The sequence below is a fragment of the Carettochelys insculpta genome, chromosome 6, assembly GCF_033958435.1.
Source record: "Carettochelys insculpta isolate YL-2023 chromosome 6, ASM3395843v1, whole genome shotgun sequence".
NCBI lineage: Eukaryota > Metazoa > Chordata > Testudines > Carettochelyidae > Carettochelys > Carettochelys insculpta.
Genome location: NC_134142.1, coordinates 7,678,338 through 7,698,409, shown reverse-complemented (window position 1 = coordinate 7,698,409; position 20,072 = coordinate 7,678,338). Strand labels below are relative to the sequence as shown.

Genomic DNA, 20,072 nt, shown 5'->3' with positions numbered 1-20,072 from the left:
ACTCATTCTTTGTCTCCTTACTAGTTTTTCCCGAAGTACTGAGCTATAGGGTTAATGCAGGTGGTTTTAAACAAAGCAGACAAAACCACAAACCCAGCTATATTTTTTTCCAGCTAACCTTTTAATAAATTGTGTGTGTGTGCATACTTGCACACACTAGTGAAACCAACATAACAAACGATACATCAACTTCTCCTTGTGTGTGATGTAGAAAGCCATTAGCTACCTAAAGTGTGCTTGAAGTATTTCATTATATGTAATATGAATGGTTAAAATGTAAGTTACTTAGCTCTATTAGAGTTTACAAGCAATTTGTTTATTAAGTCCAGTTAGTTTTGAATCTTTATGCCTTATTTTATGTACAGAAAAACTGAGGGGAGATGGGAAAAGAAAATTTTTAGAATAAAAAAGCAAATCTGAGAGGAGAGAAGGAAATGGGGAGAGACCAGCAGAGGACAGGCATTTAAAAGGTTTATTCAGATACTTCCAGGAAAGCATCTTAAAGTTCTCAGAATGTTTTGTTGGTATTTCTGTTAAGTGTACAGTTCTTTCCCAGCAAAACAACATTCATAAAGGAAGATATTCTCTCTTTACAGATCAATCAGATGAATTCACTTGAGCATGAATTGGAAACCATCAGTCTGGAAAATGAAGGGCTAAGAAAAAAGCAAGTCAAACTGGATGAACAACTAATGGAGGTATATTTCAATAAATGCTAATGTAACTGAACAGAGGAGAATTGGGCCAGTATCTCCCAGCATCTGTAGCTGATGTATTGAAAGATTTTCCTGGTCTCAGTAGGTTAGAATATGATTTGTGAGAAGAAACTATAGCTATTTCAGGCTGTTAATTGCAGTTAAATCACTTTTTTAGTTAATCGCATATCGCCATTAAAAATTCATCATGCTCAATTGCAGTTCTAATCGCACAGTTAAACAGTAGACAACCCATTGAAATTGTTAAATATTTTAATGTTTTTCTACATTTTCAAGTATATTAATGTTAATTACAACACAGAATCCAAAGTATACGCTATTCACTTTATTACAAATATTTGCACTGTAAAAATGATAAACAAATTGCATTTTCTAGTTACCTCAGACAAATAGGCTATGTCTACACTCGCCCAAATCTTCGAAATGGCCATTTCAAAGATTACTAACGAGGCACTGAAATACATATTCAGCGCCTCATTAGCATGCCGTCGGCCGCGGCACTTCAAGATTGCCGCGGCTCATCCAGATGGGGCTCCTTTTTGAAAGGACCCTGCCAACTTAGCAGCAGATAGGAATAAGGGGATTTCAAAGTTCCCGGGGTCCTTTCAAAAAGGAGCCCTGTCTGGATGAGCTGTGTGACAGCAAGCCGCAGCAATTTTGAAGCGCCACAGCCAGCGGCATGCTAATGAGGCGCTGAATATGTATTTCAGTGGCTCATTAGTAATCTTCGAAATGACCATTTCAAAGATCTGGGCTAGTGTAGGCACTGCTATACTGTATCGCAATCTCTTTGTTAATGTGCCACTTAACAAACATAGGGGTTTTATTCCATAACTGCACTCAAAAACAAAACTGTGCAAAACTGTAGCCAGTGCTGCTACTTGTTCAGCCAATCCCTAAAACAAGCCTGTTCATGTTTATGGGAAATAAGGCTGCCCCCTTCCTATTTACACCATCACCAGAAAGTGAGAACAGACATTTGCATTAGACTTTTGTAACTGGCATTGCAAAGTGCCAGAAGTGTTAAATGTTTTATGCCCTCCGTTCTTCGGTGATTAATTTATTTAATCTCTTGACAGCCCTCATTTTTGTAAACGAAGTTAGAAGTAAGACACTCAGTGTTTCTATCCAAATCCTATGCAGCAACAATACCATACAAATATAACTTAAGGAGCTCTAGGGTGTAAGTCTATAAAACTATAGTGTAACCTCTTTATACTTAATGAAGACATGTTAATTTTGAAAAGCTTGCTATTTAACATAACCATAAGCAAATGTCCTGCTGCAAAATACTAAGTTTCTGGAGCATCTTACGCTGAATTCATCGTGCTCCCTTTAAGAGCCAGTCAAATTGAGATGGCTCACGTGAACACACAAAGTGAGGGAGAGGGGGATCAGCCTGTGTTCCTAACTTATTACTCTGCCTGATTTATGTATGTGCTTGAAACAAGTTTGTGAAGATACCATTTGATAGGCTTGTCTCATTTATGATAGGAATATTTTGCAGTTGAATGTGAACCTTGAACTCATGAGGCTGAATTGGACCTTATCTCCTGATCTTGAATTGTAAAGTAAAATCAAATCTTGTGCCAAAATAAGAACAACTCTCTCCCAGAGGATGCTTGCACAGCAAGATGTATCATAAAAAAACTTCTAAAAGTGCCTGCATAATGGTTTAGCCCCAAGTAGACTGTCAGAAAACATAGTAATTCAGTTGCGTATCTTGAAGTATTACTCTAAAATCTCTTCAAGAAAAACTGATTAGCAGCGACAGGATGTCCAAAATACTGCTGATTTTTACATACGCTAAAAAATTCTACAACATGTAAGAAAATTGAAGTCATGGATACCTGGCTATACTGTTAGAGTGGACTATAAATGCTCTTGGCTGTTTCTTTTCCCAGTAATTACCATATATGCAAATGTATTTCTGTTGTAAAAACTATCTCATAACATGCAAAATTTTTCTGTCATCTTTGCTAAGGTGTGTGTGTGTGTGTGAAACTCACTTGGCACCTTACACATTCTAACTACTTTCTTGTACTTGTTTTCCTTTTGTTTGTGGCTAACCTGTGACTAGAACTCAGTGGTTGGAACTAGCAGAGAAGGGTGCAGTGCTCTGTCTGAGATAGTGTGTGAAGGTAGAACGATCATTTTCAATTGACTACCAAAGCATGGAGAAATCTTATTTCGTTTCTTTACAATATTAATTGTATTGGGTTTGTATCACTCCTTATCTCTAAAGGAGTCACTGTTCATTGTAATATAGCTATGAATGTTCAGTTGGAAGGCTGTGTTGCTCATGAAAAGGATAGGGATATATCGTGTATATTCCATCCAATAGGTCCAAGAATGTGGCGTACCTTTCAAAGTCCTTTCCTAAGACTATATGAACAATCATAACCTATAAACTTTTGAGACACTAAACTGAACATGTCAAAATGAATAGTGGCTCTGAAATTTCATTCTTTTTTCATTTATTAAACTGCCATTTACTCGCTTAAGAGGGTTGGCAGTCTCTCTTCATTAACAGCGGCCGTGTTGCATGCATTTCACTGAACTGCCTGGCACTCTTTTAAATGTTGTCAGACTATATGCCATGCTTAATCTTTCAAGAAGGGCAGCTCCTGTTCTTCTCCCCATCCCCCACCCCTCCTGCCGCTTAGCATGGCAAAAGATTATAGTTTGTTTTTTCTACCTTGGCAGACAATGTTTCCTTGACTTCATTCTCTTGAGGTACTGCTAGCATCTGTGCCTGTTTTGTAGAGACCTCCATTAGTGTTCCATTGCGTCCTATTAGCTGAAATTTCTTTCGATAAATCCCTTCAGCTATACTGAGAATATTGACAGAGTTCTTAGCTTGTACTTTGGGAGAAAGGAGACCAAAACTGTTTGTTTGATTCAGGAGGAAGCTCTGATACTCCTGTAGAAATTAAGCACCCAGGGCTGTCTGTTCTGAGAACTTTGTGTAACTTCCTTTTATCCGGTGCAGAAGCAGCCAAAGGCTAAAGCTGTACCTCTGACATGGCACCGGAGGTCGCGCCACTGTGGGTCCCACAGACACGTGCCCAAGTAGTAAAACCACCAATTCGAGCTGATGCATCCTTCTTAATAACACCACTTGGGAGGGAAGAAGCCAAGTCGTGCTCGCAGAACTAAAAAACCCACCAACACCTTGCTCCAGAGACTCTTGCAGGTGTTTTGAGGCACCAGCTTAATTACGCAGCCTTTGCAGAAGCTATTGTATAACCCATACAAGTAACAAGCAGTCCTGTAGCACCCTAAAGACTAACAAATTTATTAGGGCCTGAGCTTTTGTGGGCAAGACTCACTTCTTCAGATAATTGAGGTAAAGTGTATCCAATAGATACACCAGGACTAGAGCCATTCCAATCTTATTGAAATGCATGTTGCATGCTGGTCTTTTGTTTGCTTTCAAATATCACAAATGGTTGTAGATATAAATTAATTTTGCCTGGAATCTTGTTTTTAAATTCAGTTACGGAGAGGTAACTGTGTTAGTCTGTATCTTTGCAAAACATCCATCTTGTATCACTTGAAAGACTAACAATTTATTAGGTGATGAGCTTCCATGGGGCAGACTCACTTCTTCAGATCTAGAAGTGAAGACTATTCCATATCTGAAGAACTGGGTCTACCCCACAAAAGCTCATCACCTAATAAATGCAGTTGTTAATGGCTGGGGAAATGTAAATGTTGTTTTAAAAAATAAGTGTTGAATTGCTTGGAGATTTAAAACAAAACAAATGACTTCTAATTTAACCCCTCAGACAATGCCCAGCCTATTATACTGAGACTTCCAGGTTTGTTGAGTGATAATGGCTTGCTTTCATCTGACCTGTGTGTTTTGCCATTGTTTGAAAGCAGCACTTCTCAGGATAAGTTGGAATTTGTCACTGCAAGCCATCACTAGGCATTTGCTGGGATGTGACATTGGTCAGGGAAGCGATTCCTGTATGTATGTGGAAAAGGGCCTACTTTTAGGCACTGTTCCACTGGCATAAAAGTGCTTCAGATTGTTGAACACACCCGTTTTGGAAGGAACCCCTCAGAGGCTGCATTTCTGTACACAGAAGTAGAATTGCTGTTGGGTTGTTGACATACTCTGCCTGTAGCTGGAGGCATCACTGGAGTAACTGAGAATATAAAAGCTTCAGTTTTCCAGCATTTAGGGGTAAATACAAAGAATGAGGGGTGAGTCACCCATCTGAATGGGACATCACGAGTAGTATTTATATGACTTAAATCTCACATGCACTGAGCTGAAAACATCCTACTTTCAGTTTTCCTTTATGAAAATGGCTTTTGGCATCTTAATAAAGTTCTCATAACAGGAGCTGGATCCCAAACCAAAACCTTATATCTGAGCACTTCTGAACTTCGGGGAAGGTTTAGATCAGAATGAAGGGACCTGAGCCTGTGTTACTGAGCCAATAATTGCATTGATTGCTTTTATCAAGCAGCTGTCCATTGTTTTTGCTGTGTCTTGGTACTAAACTTATAGCTACCACTGTTATGATGAAGTCTAAAACAAAATTCACACTGCAGCTAAACTTTACCAATGGCTAATTTAGGTTTGACAGGCTCTTCTCAGTAACTAGCCTACATTTTAAACTGGGCCCAGGAAAACGTGGATCAAAGCTCAGATGTCATTTAAACTAAACCACAAACTTGCCTGCAGTTCCTTTTAGAAAATGTACAAAGCTTTCTTTAGCTTCCATGACTACTTACGATAGATTAAAAAAAGTTGGTGCAGAATAGCTAATACAGTATCAGACCAAGTCTGTTTGGCTCAGTTGTAAAGAAAAAGAGCTTGCCTGAGGACCTGTAGCTGGTTTCCAGGGGCTTGTGTAGCATATGCTAGTAAATAGCTGCTTCTGGGTGGTTTGAAGCGCCTAATGTTGCATTTTATTACTCAGATGCTACACTCGGGCTCCGGTGTGATGATTAGCCAATCCCACCGTTCTCGGGAGCTGCAGCCGCTCCAGCAGCAAGGCTGTCCTATGGTGCCTAAGGAGCAGTTCCTGCAACTCCAGCATCAGCTCCAGCAGGCAGAGAGGAGAAGTCAGCGACTGCAGGAGGAGCTTGAAAACAGACCCTCCGAAACAAACATGCCACAGGTACAGCCCTCTTTACTCTGCACCGTCAGAGCGAGCAAACAGATAGAATTGTCGGGTCCTGTTCTTTCCATTCCGACATGATCCTTTCTCTGTTTATGCCAGTTCAAAACCATGGATCTCTTCCAAGTCCAATAATCTGTATCATACACCTTCATTTTTGCATGTCATTTGAGACCCTCGCTTAATTGTGCAGTCCTTCTAATTTTCCTGAGTATTAACCATTCCCACCTAGATAGCACTAGCTTCCTGCCTTTTGAGCTACTTTTTTTGTTTGCTGGTGTGTTGTTTTTATTTACAGTTTTAAAAGGTGATCACATTTAAAAATAAAAGAATATAAATTGCACAAGCATCCGCATCTAAAGCAGGCAGAGCTAGCCAAGTGTATCACTGCCACCTGGAGTCCAGCTCAGTTCCCTCTAAGCTCACGCCCACGTGACTGCTCAGCTTCCTGTTAGGCTCCATGTACTGGCCATTTAAGCCTCGCTCAGAGCTGCTTCTCCCCAGTTTCCAAGCTGCTGGGGCTGGAGAGAGGTGCCTCTCCTGGCCAGTTCCAGCACAGAGCTGCTGCAGCTGGCGGGGAAGAGGCCAGCAGCAGGTCCAGCTCCTAGGTTGGGGGCCATGAGGTTCTGTGCGCTGCTGTGCCTTGAGCACTGACCCTGCAATTCCATTGGCTGGAAACCAACCAATGGTAGCTGGCGGGGGGGTGCTTGCAGGGGAAAGCAGTGTGCATGGTGCAGAACCTCATTGGCTCGCACACGCCCCCTGGAGCCAGACTTGCTGGCCACTTCTGGGCTGCAGCACAGTGCCCCAGAACAGGTAGGCACCAGGCAGCCTGCCTTACTGTCACTAACCAGAAGCTGCCAGTGTGAGCCTGAGCCCAGCCCCCCACTCTGAACCCCTCCAAACCCTGAGCTAGCTTCTTCACCCCAAAGTCCACATCCCCTGCCCAGAGCCCATATCCCGTCCTGCACCCCAACCTCCATGTCTGAGATCCTCCCCAAAGCTGGAGCCCCCCCTTGCATCCCAAACTCCTCATCCTTGGGTCCACCCAAGAGCCCTCACTCTCTCCTGCACCCAAACCCTGCCTCAATCTTGTATCCCCCTCCTGTGTTCCACTCCCTTGCTCCACCCCTAAGCCTGGTGTTCTCTCCAGCACCCCTAAGCCTGGTGTTCTCTCCAGCACCCCAAAGCCATCATCCCCAGCTGAAGCCCTCACCCTCTCCTGCACCCAAACTGACTGCTGCAGCCCCCTCCCACCTCCTGGAGCTCTCATGTAGAGCTGAGCCCCCAGTTAGAGCCCTTAGCCCCACCACTGCCACACATCTGTGTGCGGAATGACTTACGTGATCCATCACCTCCGTACTGGTGCACATAACAAGCATCATTCCACACATGGGCCTAAAGCATTAGAAGGATCACTGACGTTCAGGGGGTCCCTCACCTCATACAGATGCTTGAAACCACTCTGAAAGTGTCATTGCAGCTTCATTAGTGTCAGGTATAGAGGAGACCTTCTGGTGGGTGGTGTTAGGATAAAATTTATACACTATTACCGTTCCTGAAGGAAAACTTAAAATGTATTCTCTGGACTGAACTGCAGCCACCTTCACACGCGTGGGTTATTCAATGCTGTTGTCATTTGGTTTCTTGTATTGTTTGAACAATAACATATAACTCAGATGTACAAAGGGTGTGTTGTCGGGGATAATGCAGAAGCACTGGTAAGGTGGCATTTCCCGTATAAACTACAGTTTTCAGAGTTTGTCAACTGCTTTAAATTTCTTCAAAAACAAGCATTGCATAGGAGTGGCCAGACTGGGTCAGATGAAAGCTCCATCTAGCCCAGGAATCCTGTCTGCCCACAGTAGCCAGTGCCAGATGCTGCAGAGTGAATGAACAGACCAGGTAGCTTCTCAAGTTTGCCTGAAGCTGGCTCAATGGATATAGGGACGCCACCCTGGCTAACAGTCATTGATGGACCTATTTTCCATGACCATATCTAGCTGTTTTTTTTTAATCCTGATATCGTCTTTGCCTTCAAAACACCCTCTGGAAGGGAGTTCCACTGGTTGCTGTGTGTTGTGTGGAAAAATTCCGTCCCCTTGTTTGTTTTAAACTTTCATCTTAATTTCATTGGGTGATTCCTAGCTCTTGTGTTACAAGAGAGTAAATAACACTTCTTCACTTTCTCCACACCAGTCAGGGTTTTATAGCCCACTCTTAGCCATCTCTTTTGAAGCTGAAAAGTCCGAGTCTTATTAATTTCTCCTCAGATGGAAGCTGTTTCATACTCCTTACAATTTTTCTTGCCCTTTTCTGAACCTTTTCAGATTCCAATAGATCTTTTTGTGAGAGGGGGCAACCACATCTATTCATATTATTCAGGATGTCAGCATACCAGGGATTTATTTAAGGGCAGTATGATATTCTGTCTTGTCTTATTACTTTCTTAGCTATTCCCAACATTTGTTTGCTTTTTTGACTGCAGCTGCACGCTGAGTGGATGTTTTGAGAGAACTATCCACAATGACGCCAAGGCCTTTCTTGGGTGATAACAGCTAATTTAGATCCTATTATTGTACATATATTGCTGGGCTAATGTTTTCCAGTATGCATTACTTTGCATTTATCAGCATCGAATTTCATATGCCCTATTATGCCATCATCCAGTTTCATGGGATCATTTTGCAGCACCTTGCAGTCTTCTGTGGACTTAACTATCTTGAGTAGTTTTGTGTCATCTGGAAGTTGTTCCACCTCACTGTTTGCCCCTGTTTCCAGATCATGTATTAGCTTAACTTCTGTGCCTGGAAAGATAATGGTTCAGGTAATTAAAGAAATCATCTGCAAGCATTTGGAAGGTGGTGAGGTGATAGGGAACAGCCAGCATGGATTTGTAAAGAACAAATCATGTCAAACCAGTCTGATAGCTTTCTTTGATAGGATAACGAGCCTGGTGGATAGGGGAGAAGCGGTAGATGTGGTATACCTAGACTGTAGTAAAGCATTTGATACGGTCTTGTATGATATTCTTATTTAAAAAAAACAAACAAAAAACTAGGCAAATACAGCTTAGATGAGGCTACTATCAGGTGGGTGCATAACTGTCTGGATAACCGTACTCAGAGAGTAGTTCTTAATGGTTCTCAATCCTCCTGGAAAAGTATAACAAGTGGGGTTCCGCAGGGGTCTGTGTTAGGACCGGCTCTGTTCAATATATTTATCAGCTATTTAGATATTGGCACAGAAAGTACACTTACTATGTTTGCAGATGATACCAAGCTGGGAGGGGTTGCAACTGCTTTGGAGGATAAGGTCATAATTCAAAAGGATCTGGAGAAATTGGAGAAATGGTCTGAGGTAAACAGGATGAAGTTTATTAAGAACAAATGCAAAGTGCTCCACTTGGGAAGGAACAATCAGTTTCACACATACAGAATGGGGAGAGACTGTCTAGGAATGACTACAGCAGAAAGGGATCTGGGTGTTATAGTGGATCACAAGCTAAATGAGTCACAAGTGTGATGCTGTTGCCAAAAACAGCATACATGATTCTGGGATGCATTAACAGGTGTGTTGTGAACAACACACGAGAAGTCATTCTTCTGCTCTACTCTGTGCTGGTTAGGCCTCAGCTGGAGCATTGTGTCCCGTTCTGGGCACCGCAGGTCAAGAAAGATGTGGAGAAATTAGAGAGGGTCCAGAAAAGAGCGACAAGAATGATCAAAGGTCTAGAGAACATGACTTATAAAGAAAGGCTGGAAGAACTGGGCTCATTTAGCTTGGAAAAAAGAAGATTGGAGGGGACATGATAGCGGTTTTCAGGCATCTAAAAGGGTGTCATAAGGAGAAGGGAGAAAACTTGTTCTTTTTGACCTCTGAGGATAGAACAAGAGGCAATGGACTTAAACTGCAGCAAGGGAGGTTTAGGTTGGACATTAGGAAAAAGTTCCTAACTGTCAGGGTGGTCAAACAGTGGAATAAATTGCCGAGGGAGGTTGAGGAATCTCCATCGCTGGAGATATTTAAGAACAGGTTAGATAGATGTCTACCGGGGATGGTTTAGACAGTACTTGGTCCTGCCATTAGGGCAGAGGGCTGGACTCGATGGCCTCTCGAGGTCCCTCCCAGTCCTAGTATTTTATGATTCTATGTGGAATAGAACTGAGGCCAGTAAAGACCCCTACCTCCCCCACCCCCGGAGGACACCACTGTTTTTCTCTCTCCAATCTGAAATCTGACCATTAATTTCATCTTTGTTTCCTATCTTTTGACAAGTTACTAGTCCATTTGAGGACCTTCTCTTTTGTCCCATGACAGCTTACTTAAGAGCCCTGGGTGAGGGACCATGTCAAAGGCTTTCTGAAAATCTAAGTATAAGATATCCACTAGATCCCCCTTGTCCTCCAGCTTGTTGATCCCTCTGCAAAGAATTCTAGTAGATTGGTGAAGCATGATTTCTCTTTACAAAAATTACATTTCCTCTTTCCCCAACAAATAATGCTCATCTATACGACTGACAATTCTGTTCTTTTACTATATGGATAGTTTCAACCAGTACTGAAGTCTGGCTTACCCTCCTGTAATTGTTAGAATCACCTCCAAAGCCCATTCTAAAAATTAACATCACATTAGCTATCCTGCAATCATTTTGGTACAGAAGCTGATTTAAATGAGTCTACAAATCACAGTTGGTTGTTCTTCAATTTTATATTTGATTTCTTTCAGAACTCTTGGGTGACGAGACTCTGAGCCTGGTGACTTATTACTGTGTAGTTGATCAATTTGTTCCAAACCCCCCTCTGACACCTCAGTCTGGGATAATTAGTAGATTTGTCACCTAGAAAGCATGGTTCAGGTTTGGGAATTTCCCTCACATCCTTATCCATGAAGACTGATTCAAGGAATTCATTTAGTTTCTCTGCAGTGGCCTTAAAAGAGATACCAAAGGATTGGTCTCTGCCTTACCCATAAACCAGAATGTTTGCCTTACTTCCTTTCTTCTGTGGAGGGAATGTAGCACTTCAGACAACCGATTAAAAACACTACTGTAAATACTCTCCCATGTATTTCTTAAACATGAAAGCTTAAGTTTAAACGCTTTCTTACTCTCAAAATAGTCTAAGCTCTCTAGCAAGTTTAAAAACTTGGACTTGCCAAAAAAATTTTTTTTAAGTTAAGACTTAGAACGTGCTCAGTTTATTTATGTTTTTATGTAGCAGTAGTGTTAAGTTTCATGGGGTAAGAAACTTATCACTGTGCTAGCTCTTCAGAATGTTTTGAGAGTGAAGGGGATGTTTTGTTTACAAGAGTACAAAGTATGTCCTGGGAGAAGGAGGTGCGTGCGCACGCTCTCTCTCTCTCTCACAGAGTAATTTTTCAGCATAAGGATAGGGAAAATCAGTTCTTAACATAGCATCTTTTTGGTTCTCACTCATATGTAGACCTGTCAGAGATTGGTTTGGGTTGAAAAGCATAGCTCTATTGGAAAAAGTTCATTCAAGTACATGGCACTTTTCAGGAGTGTGAATTTTTCAACAAAAATGATAAATCTCTTTTAATACTTTTTTTTTTAAATGCCGTTAAATAAGAATGAGACATGGCATCTAAAAGCAAGCACAGCAGAATGAGGTTAAATGTAAATTGTTACATGTAAGTCATCTGTCTGGTGCTCTGATGATGATCTTACATGCTTAGATCTTTGACAAACAGTACAAAATGTAAGGTTTTATTTGGAATTTCATTATTTATAAGCAAACAAAAAACAGTCTTACAGCACCAGCAGCAAATTAACATACTGGAACAGTCTTAAGAATATATAAACTTGTTTGTGCTCTTTTGAAAAACAAATTTTTTTTAATTGTTTGAGGGCTCATCAAACACAAACTAGCTGCATGCTATAACTGCACTGAACCAGATTGGGGAAAATATCTAAAATCTGGGCAAACCTCCATTCGAGATGGTACTTGAAACCCATTTATCCCTGTTGTGATATAACCTTAGGAAACTAAATTGATATAAAAATGTAAACCAGTTCTAGTGCATCTTCAATAAGAGTTTGTATGGGTTTGACAGCATTGAAGTTTCTTAATCAGTTTTGTTAAACAAGAGCGCTTTTCCAGTATGGTCAGAAACAAAATCTTTGTCCGTCGCTTCTTGTTAAGCACAAGGTAAAACATTCCTTTGTGAAAACATCTTGCTTTTTTTTTCTTAGTCAGGTCCTAGGGTAAAGACTTAGTTGAAAGCTTATCTGCATTTCAATATCCCCTTTAGCATCATGAAAACTTGCATCTTGTCCCCTCTCCATCGTCATTTCAGCCGTAAGTACAGCCCTAGATTTTCCATGTTGTAAATTTAACCCATCTAGCTCTCGCGTTAGTCCTGCTGCTGTGTTCTTACAGAACTCCTCTAGCTTCAAGGCCTTTCTAGAGGGAGGTGCCTAACATTCAATACACTAAATATGCATACAAGTAGAGTGCTGCTGCTAAGATTTTGGTTTACGGTTGCGTTCTGTGCTTTTCTGTCCCGGTTTTGCTTTGCTTTTTTGGTCACAGCCATATTATTCTGTCTTAGTTTCATGTATAATTGTTCTCAAGCAATTGCCCTTCGTGGTTAGCTGTTGTGTTCGTGACATCAGGCTCTCTAAATGGAAACTCTTCAGCCATCTTTGTTGTTCATACTAACCTGTCTAGACATTTCTGAACTCCAGATCCTTCATCTACCTTATTTTATTTTTTTGATCTGTCTGGCTGTTGAGTGCAAACTTGGATGCTTTCTTGGATCCTTCATACTGCAGACAGAATTGGAACTATTGACTCCAATAGCAGTCCCTGAACTTCACTTCACTCTATATATAATAACCTCACAATTATCATAGAGCCCGAGGGCTGGGAGAGACCCCAGGGGGCCAAGTCCAGCCCCCTGCCCAAAGCAGGACCAACCCTAAATTAAAGTGCCCCTGCCACCTACCCACTTTTTTCCATATGTTTTAGGCTACGTCTGCTCTAGGAAAGAGTCTAATTTATTAAAGTCGACTTCATACCACTAGATTTTATAAAGTCGATGGTGAGCATCCACATGTTTAGAAAGTCGACATAGTGTGTCCCCACTACTTTTGCTCAGTTTGACTGTCTGCAATGCATTGTGGGTACCTATCCCATAGTTTCTGCACCCCCGTTGCATTCTGGGTTTCTGTGCCATTGTATTATGGGGCGAAGGGGAAAATGTACCTCAAGTGGTTGTGGGTGTCTGATATCATCCCTGAGTGCATTGCCCTCACTCGCCACTCCCATTGAAAGCACACTGCCACATGCATTTTTGGGCCGCTTTTCTACAGCCTGCCTCTGGCACCTGCCGTTATGAGGCTAGTGAGCTAGTCCTGAGAAACGTAAGCTGCAGAAATAAAAATCTGAAAAGTTTCCATCGGGAGCTATTAAAAAGTTGTTTTTCCGTATTGTTGAAATGCTTCATTTTGATAGTGTTGTTTTGATTAATTTCATTTTGACCCGGAAGCCATGGTCTATTGGAGGGCAGCTGGAGAGCCTGCACCGATGCCCGCTTCCTGCTCACCTGGGCTACGTCTACACTACAGAGATCTTTCGAAAGAAGCCCTTCCGGAAGATCTCTTCTGAAAGATCTTTTTTCGAAAGAGTGCATCCACGCGCAAAAAAGGGGATCAAAAGAGTGATCTGCTCTTTCGAAAGAGGGCATCCACACAGCCCTTGCTCTTTCAAAAGAACAGGCCAGGGATCGAGAAATCAGGAGCCATGAGGACTACTTTTTTGAAAGATGGGCCTGAGGAGCATCCACACGTGAAAGGAGCTTTCGAAAGAAGGCGCTCTTCCTGAAATGGGAAATGAAGACTGATTTCGAAAGGAGTGCCACGTTATTTCGATTTACTTTCTAAAGAATGCTTTTTGTGTGTAGATGCTCCATGGGATCTTTCGAAAGAGCCCCCTTCTTTCGAAAGAACTTGCTAGTATAGACGCAGCCCTGGAGAGCAGCAGAAGTGAAAGTGATGGTCATAATGGACACATTGTGGGCATATTTGGGATACTTCTGGAGGCCAATAAAATCCAATTAAATAACACTGCATTTACACTAGCATTGTCGACCCTGGAAAGTCAAATTTGACATTACTCCCCATGAAAAAAGCAGGCATAGAAAAGTCAACCTTAGGACCCCTTAAAATTGACCTGATGGTATTTGTAGTGAAGACAGGTATGTTATAAAATAGACATAACTCCTATAAAATTGATTTTATGCTCTAGTGTAGACATAGCCTTAGATTCTGCCTCTCTTTTTTATGCCACACTTTTTAACATACACTAATCTGACCCAAGTACTTCAAAACATTGTTTGTCCCTCACTTTACCCCTGTTTGGACACCATATAAATTCCCAAAAGCTTCCTCCAGATTGGTTTTGTAATTTGAAAAAATTTAAAATTAAAATTAAAATTTATTGCAGTGAAATTCCTTTCAGTGTAGTCTTACAGTCTTAGCCTAAGCCAGTTTGTGTTCCAGATAGACTCTTTACAGCCTATGTTTATATTGGAAATGCTGAGAATTCTTTTTTTAATGTAGTTGAATTAGACGCCACCTTTCATGCATACTGCTATCCTCACCATAATCCTGAGAGAATGCACATTATGGCAGTTGTATTTCTCTTACCAGAAGCTTACTGCTTCACTCTTTCTACTAGCAACCATGTAATTGACATTCCCCACCCACAAAAAAATTTCCCTGCAAGATAGATTTTAGTGAGCTATCTGAAGAGTTCTTAACTCCTAGAAAACACATTCTGAATGGCCTTGCGACCGAGTTTGGGTAACCCTGCTACTAATACTTACAAAGAGGTAATTGGTGAAATTCTGCATGCTGTGATGACTGTTGCTGCTGTTTGTTTTGCTTGGCTTGCTTAGGTTGTGGTGGGTTTACTTTAATACCTGTGAATATATTTAAAAACAAATCTTGATATCAGGGTGAAGTGTCCCACTTGCCTTCTTTCTCTAGGCCTTGCTACCGGAGCAGCGAGCAGTGCATGCAGATTCCTACAGGAGGATTGGGCACCTCTGAAAGCTTGGCTGCTAATGATCTCATTCCTTACAATGCTAAACTTACTTACACTCAAACTGGCATAAGCTGAGAAACTTGAGGATCAAATTATTCCGTGCTTTAAAAAAAAAAAAAAAAAAAGCCTCTCCAGTATTATGTTTTTTCCTATTTATTTTTGCAGAACCTATTTTGTGAAGAAAATTCACAAGCTGTCCTTTTCAATTTGTTACAAATCCTTTTTATTTATGTTATTTAAATTGTTGATTTGTTCTATGTGGAAAGAAATACACTATTTTTCTCAAACAGTTGTAATATTTTTATCAAAAGGTACTAATTTTTATATATGAGATTTGAAGAAAATCTGGGCTATTTATACTGAATTTTGTACAAGATGTATAAACTTTTTAACAGGGAAGGATGACACTTTTTGATGTACCTGAGAAATAAAACATTTTAAATATAATAGTGTCTCTTTTGTCTTACTAATGCAGCGTACTGCTCGTGCTCACTGCAGTGTTTCAGCTTATCTGAACAAAAACTTTTGGCCAAAATATTTGACTGGTCTCTGATAGTTGCCATCCACGCTATCGCGTACTAAAATGCTATGGACCAACATCCTGCCCTAAACTTGGGTGGGAGTTGTATGTACCTTTTGTTAGCAGGGATTGCATGTGTGCATTTGATACAGGAATTGGGCCTCAAGCACTGACTTCCTGTGCAGTGCTGGATTTAGAGACTGGGACCAAAAAGTAGTAAGTGGCTGAAGTCCATCTTCAAATCACAGTTCTTGATACTTCCATGTCTCCCAGCAATTACTGTTTCTAAGCTAGATTTTGACATTATTTTAACCAATGTATATAAATATTTACAGCTTTCTAGTCCAGTTCTCTTCTCCTTGGAGTACAAGCTGTGTGAAACTTTTTAACAAAACTGTCCTAACTCACTGAGGGTTTTCATCTGTACAATGAAACTTGGCCTGTTTTGAATCCATCTTCTCTTTTCCTGTAACTTCAGGAGAAAGCTTTGCGTATTCATATGCTGATCAGGTGAAACTTAGTTTCATTTGGTGTTCTCAAATTAATTTGAATGCACAACTCAGGGATTGCAAACCAGAACAAAAAAAAAAAACACCCTGCGGAGAGCTGCAAGTTTTATACAGTTATACTTGAAAGACAGGTTGGATGAGGTAATAATGTCTTTTGTTGGACCCAAGTTATGTTGGTGAAAGAGTCGTTTTCAGGAGCCCCAGAACTTGTCATCAGGAAGCTCTTGGCTCAAAAGCAGGGCCGTCCTTAGGATGTACCAGTCCCGAGCAGTACTATTAAACTGATGCCTCTATGTCCAATGGCATCTTGACTTCTTTAGAGGTGTGGTTTTATAATCTTCAGCAACGCACTGGCAAAATAAGTTTAAAACATAGTAAGCCAAGACCCAATAGACTAACACAGTAATTCAAAAAACTGGCAGTATATACCTGCATAGACAAATGCCTGTTGAATGGCTCTTTCACACGTTTGTAGTGTGGCAGGCTTCTTGACTTTTAAGTTAACTAGATCCTCTCTGGAGGAAGTTGAGCCACAGTCCAGGGATAGGAAGAGGCAGGTGGGTGGGATTAAGACCCAGAGGTGCCCCACATTTTTGGGAGTCCTACACAGCTGCATGTTCTGCATATAGGTAAGGATGGCTCTCCTCAGAAGTTTCTCTTTCACCAGTGGTAGTTGGTGCTGTAAAAGATATTACCGCTCCACCTTGTTTTCTCTCTCATCCCGGGACCAAAACACCTGTTAAAACACTGCAGATGATTGTCTAAAATATTAATTTCCTGTACCAACAGACAGACAAAAGTATTCATGACCTGTGTTTCAGAGAATCGCACTAAAGTTTTTAAATCCATCTATCTATCTATCTATCTAGGCTAGAAATTATGGTAAATTCTGCTTAATGCTAGATTTTATATTAAATCCTTTTTCAAAACTCATCTGATTCAACAACATCATATAGTGAATCGTACATGACTCATCTTATAGTTAAAATGTATTTCAAAATATATATAAAGTATTGAGAACCTTCTAGAGCGTCAAGTAAAATGTACTTCTGATTGCAATCCTCTCCATAATTCAATCTGATGTATGGAATTTTAAATAAGCAACTGTTCTCCCCCAGGAAAAAAAAATACACCTGCCTCCAGCCCCCATTAATACTCCAGCCTATGTAAGAAAGTGACTTGCTCACAGGCCCTTTCATCATTCAGTACTGTAGGAAAATGATTCTTTGCTAACTCCCACTCTGATGCCTTTAAAATAAAGGTGAAAGCTGGCAGTTAAACTACCACTACTTGTGTTTGGTTTCTTGTAACAGCTAATTACCAATATTTCACCTAGCTTTATAATCTGCTGTCTCCTCTTCACAACTGGTCCAGAAAAATTGCAGTGTACAGTCTGATCTTTGCAGGGGCTCTTATGGAGTAAATTACTGTGTTTCAGCTGGCTTGTGAGTTACCTTGCTGGAAAAAGCTGGTTGACATAGGCGGATTACTAACAGTTCTGAATAACCAGGAGCCTGTAATCCACAGCTATAATAAAGGAAGTAAACAACCTAGTTTGAGACAGTAGCAAATCCTGCTGTTTACTTTAAAAGACTGAAGGTTATGGGAATTATTTGAAACTGCCAATCTTTATGCCCATAGGTTCTAATTTACTAGAAATGTTTTACAAAATGAGACCGTGCATTTATACAATTTTTGTTCCCGGCAGCTGTGATCCAAAATACAACAGGACTTTGGCTAGAGCATGAGAACCAGATTGGCTTTTTGTTGCCCAGTCCGAGTGAAAAATAAGAGTAAACTAGATTTGTTAAATTTAATACTCGAAAGTAGTGCTAAAACTTTTTAATATTGACAGTGTCCCTTTAGAGTAAGTGCATAAATATTTGCCAACATGAGCCACGTAACAGATGAGTCCATCTTTCAAAGCAGACTCTATTGGCTATCAAATCTGGCTCCCAGCCAGTTGTCACCTGAGACTTACTTTCACCTAACTGTTCACCTTTTAGGGGAGCAACGCTCAGCTTCTAAAGATGATGGAGGAACGGATGATGGATGTGGAGCAGAAACTCAAACTTGTGAAGAGGCTCCTCCAAGATAAAGTGAACCAACTGAAAGAACAAGTAAGCCTTTCTAGTCCTCCCCTGGGATCTCGCATGCCTTCTGTACATGACTTAACTGAACAAGGTGTGCCAGGCGGGCCTTTTGTTCAAAGTAGATTCTTAAAGCTCTTTCTGCTTTTGATTTTTAAACACTGCATGCTTGACTAAAAGTTCTGGCTTGAGCATCTCCAATTTGTTATTATTTGACTGAGAATTCTTATTGCTTGCTACTTTCCACTACCTAAAACAGGGCAACGGACCACTTCAGTCTGGGAGAAGGGTCTTAACTGAAAAGCAGCTGTATGCAGGGAAAGAGGAAAATCAAAGTGAGATTACACTTTGGGGGGATGTTCCCTCCTAGGATAACCAGACACATACTCTTTGCTTCTGTTTATCTTAGTTAGGATTACATTTATATTACCACTTTTCAGGAGCTCCTCTTGAGAGACATTCTCTCAGATTGACTTATTTTCTGTGTCTGTGCTTAGATTCCTCTCTAGGCTATTGTGTTCTCCAGCAGTACCTATTACCTAAATGTTCAACTTTTCCATGTTGGGGAAAAATAAAAATGCCCGTGAATCCGAGCGAGCTTTTGACTAGTCTCGCTAAATAAATTACACGAACGTTCAAGTTTATTTCACAGCTCAAGGCTGACAAGTATCCAAATACGCTCTTAGGTGAGATAATAGATGAGAACTGGCAGATGCAATGCTTGTAGATTGCTATGTTGAGCACAGAAACATGCTTAATTTTCCTTAACATGCCACAAATGTGTACCCTGTCAGAGCACGTCAGTGTCCCTGCTGTGAGAAAAACCATCCTCAGAATAACATTTTTATAGTCTTATATATGATTTATTTAACTTATATTACTGCTGTATTCAGTCAGACAACTTACATGCTGGAGAGGTACCATTAAATCAGATTACTTGAAGGGAAATTGAAAATACTTTTCTTCGAGACTAGTCAACATATTTATTAAAGAATGCAATTTTTGTTGGCATATTAGATTTAAACAGCTGAGACCATTTGTTCCTACCTCCTGTTTCCCTGATAATGGCAATCTATCTGCCCAAAGCTGGAGACAACTCGTTTAATTAAATTTAGTCCCACAGAGAGAACTTCACTATGCAAATGGATGAACTGCATCTTAAATCCAATAAAGCTTTCAAAGATTCAAAGTCCACATGGCTAGAGAAGTCAGAAAACTAAGATGCCCTCTTCCTCAGATGACCACGGGGTGTCCAGGCTCCTTTATTTTAATTCTTTACTGATTTTTGTTTTGAAGTGAGCAGGGACTGGAAGCCATCTTCATGAACAGCAGAGAGGACTTTCTCTTGAGCAGTGGGAGTGTGGAAGGAAGATAAGAATTAGACTGTTGGCTACCAGAAAGATTTGAGATATGGGGTAAAGAAAGTGCCAGGCAGATTAATGTAGCCCAGCCAGAAGACAATCCTGAGCTGACCAACTTAGTTGCTCAGGTGAACAAGATATTTGGGACAATAGTGCTATGGAAGACTTGGGGAGGGGGAATTATGTACATGGGGGTTCCTCCTAGGAGTGCTGAAGTCACAGTTGAAACTGGACTCTGTAAAATGGGAGGCCAGTAGGCTTTACTCACCCATCAGGAAAATGCAGTACTGATGACAGGGTCCAGCTTCCCTTATTAAACCCCCATATGACTCGCCAAAGGGCTGTCCTCAAAGGAATAAAGGCAGAGTACCAGGTTTATGGCATCTTCACCCGCTGGGGTGGCCTATGTTCCAGAGCTTTCTTTCGGAACTATAGCTGAGATCTAGTGGGCATGCCTAACTCGCAGTTGTCTCCCACTCTTGGCTGAGGGGTTCTTGTGTGTGAGAACTTACCCAGCCTTAAGAATTGCGGCATGATTATACAAACTCTTCATGCAGTACTACGTGAGCAGGGGTTGGCAGACCTTGATTTGTGGAACAAGTAGTATCTATCTCATAATCTGACCTGCATAAGCTCTTTCCACTTTCAAGATACTAGTAGTGCC

General features: G+C 40.9%; 1 protein-coding gene across 9 annotated transcripts in view; it reads left to right on the top strand.

Moving 5' to 3' along the window:
- NIN (ninein) overlaps positions 1–20,072 on the top strand; it is a 126,164-nt gene that overhangs the window by 98,712 nt on the left and 7,380 nt on the right. For 5 of the 9 annotated variants that reach the window (XM_074996197.1, XM_074996191.1, XM_074996192.1 and 2 more), the window contains 3 exons: positions 597–698; positions 5,657–5,857; positions 17,964–18,077. In XM_074996197.1, coding sequence (XP_074852298.1) covers positions 597–698; positions 5,657–5,857; positions 17,964–18,077 — 417 coding nt within the window. Of the gene's footprint in view, positions 1–596; positions 699–2,796; positions 2,858–5,656; positions 5,858–12,130; positions 12,178–14,870; positions 15,362–17,963; positions 18,078–20,072 lie in introns of those variants that run through there. The other 4 variants (XM_074996196.1, XM_074996198.1, XM_074996193.1 and 1 more) reach the window with 3 other exon arrangements.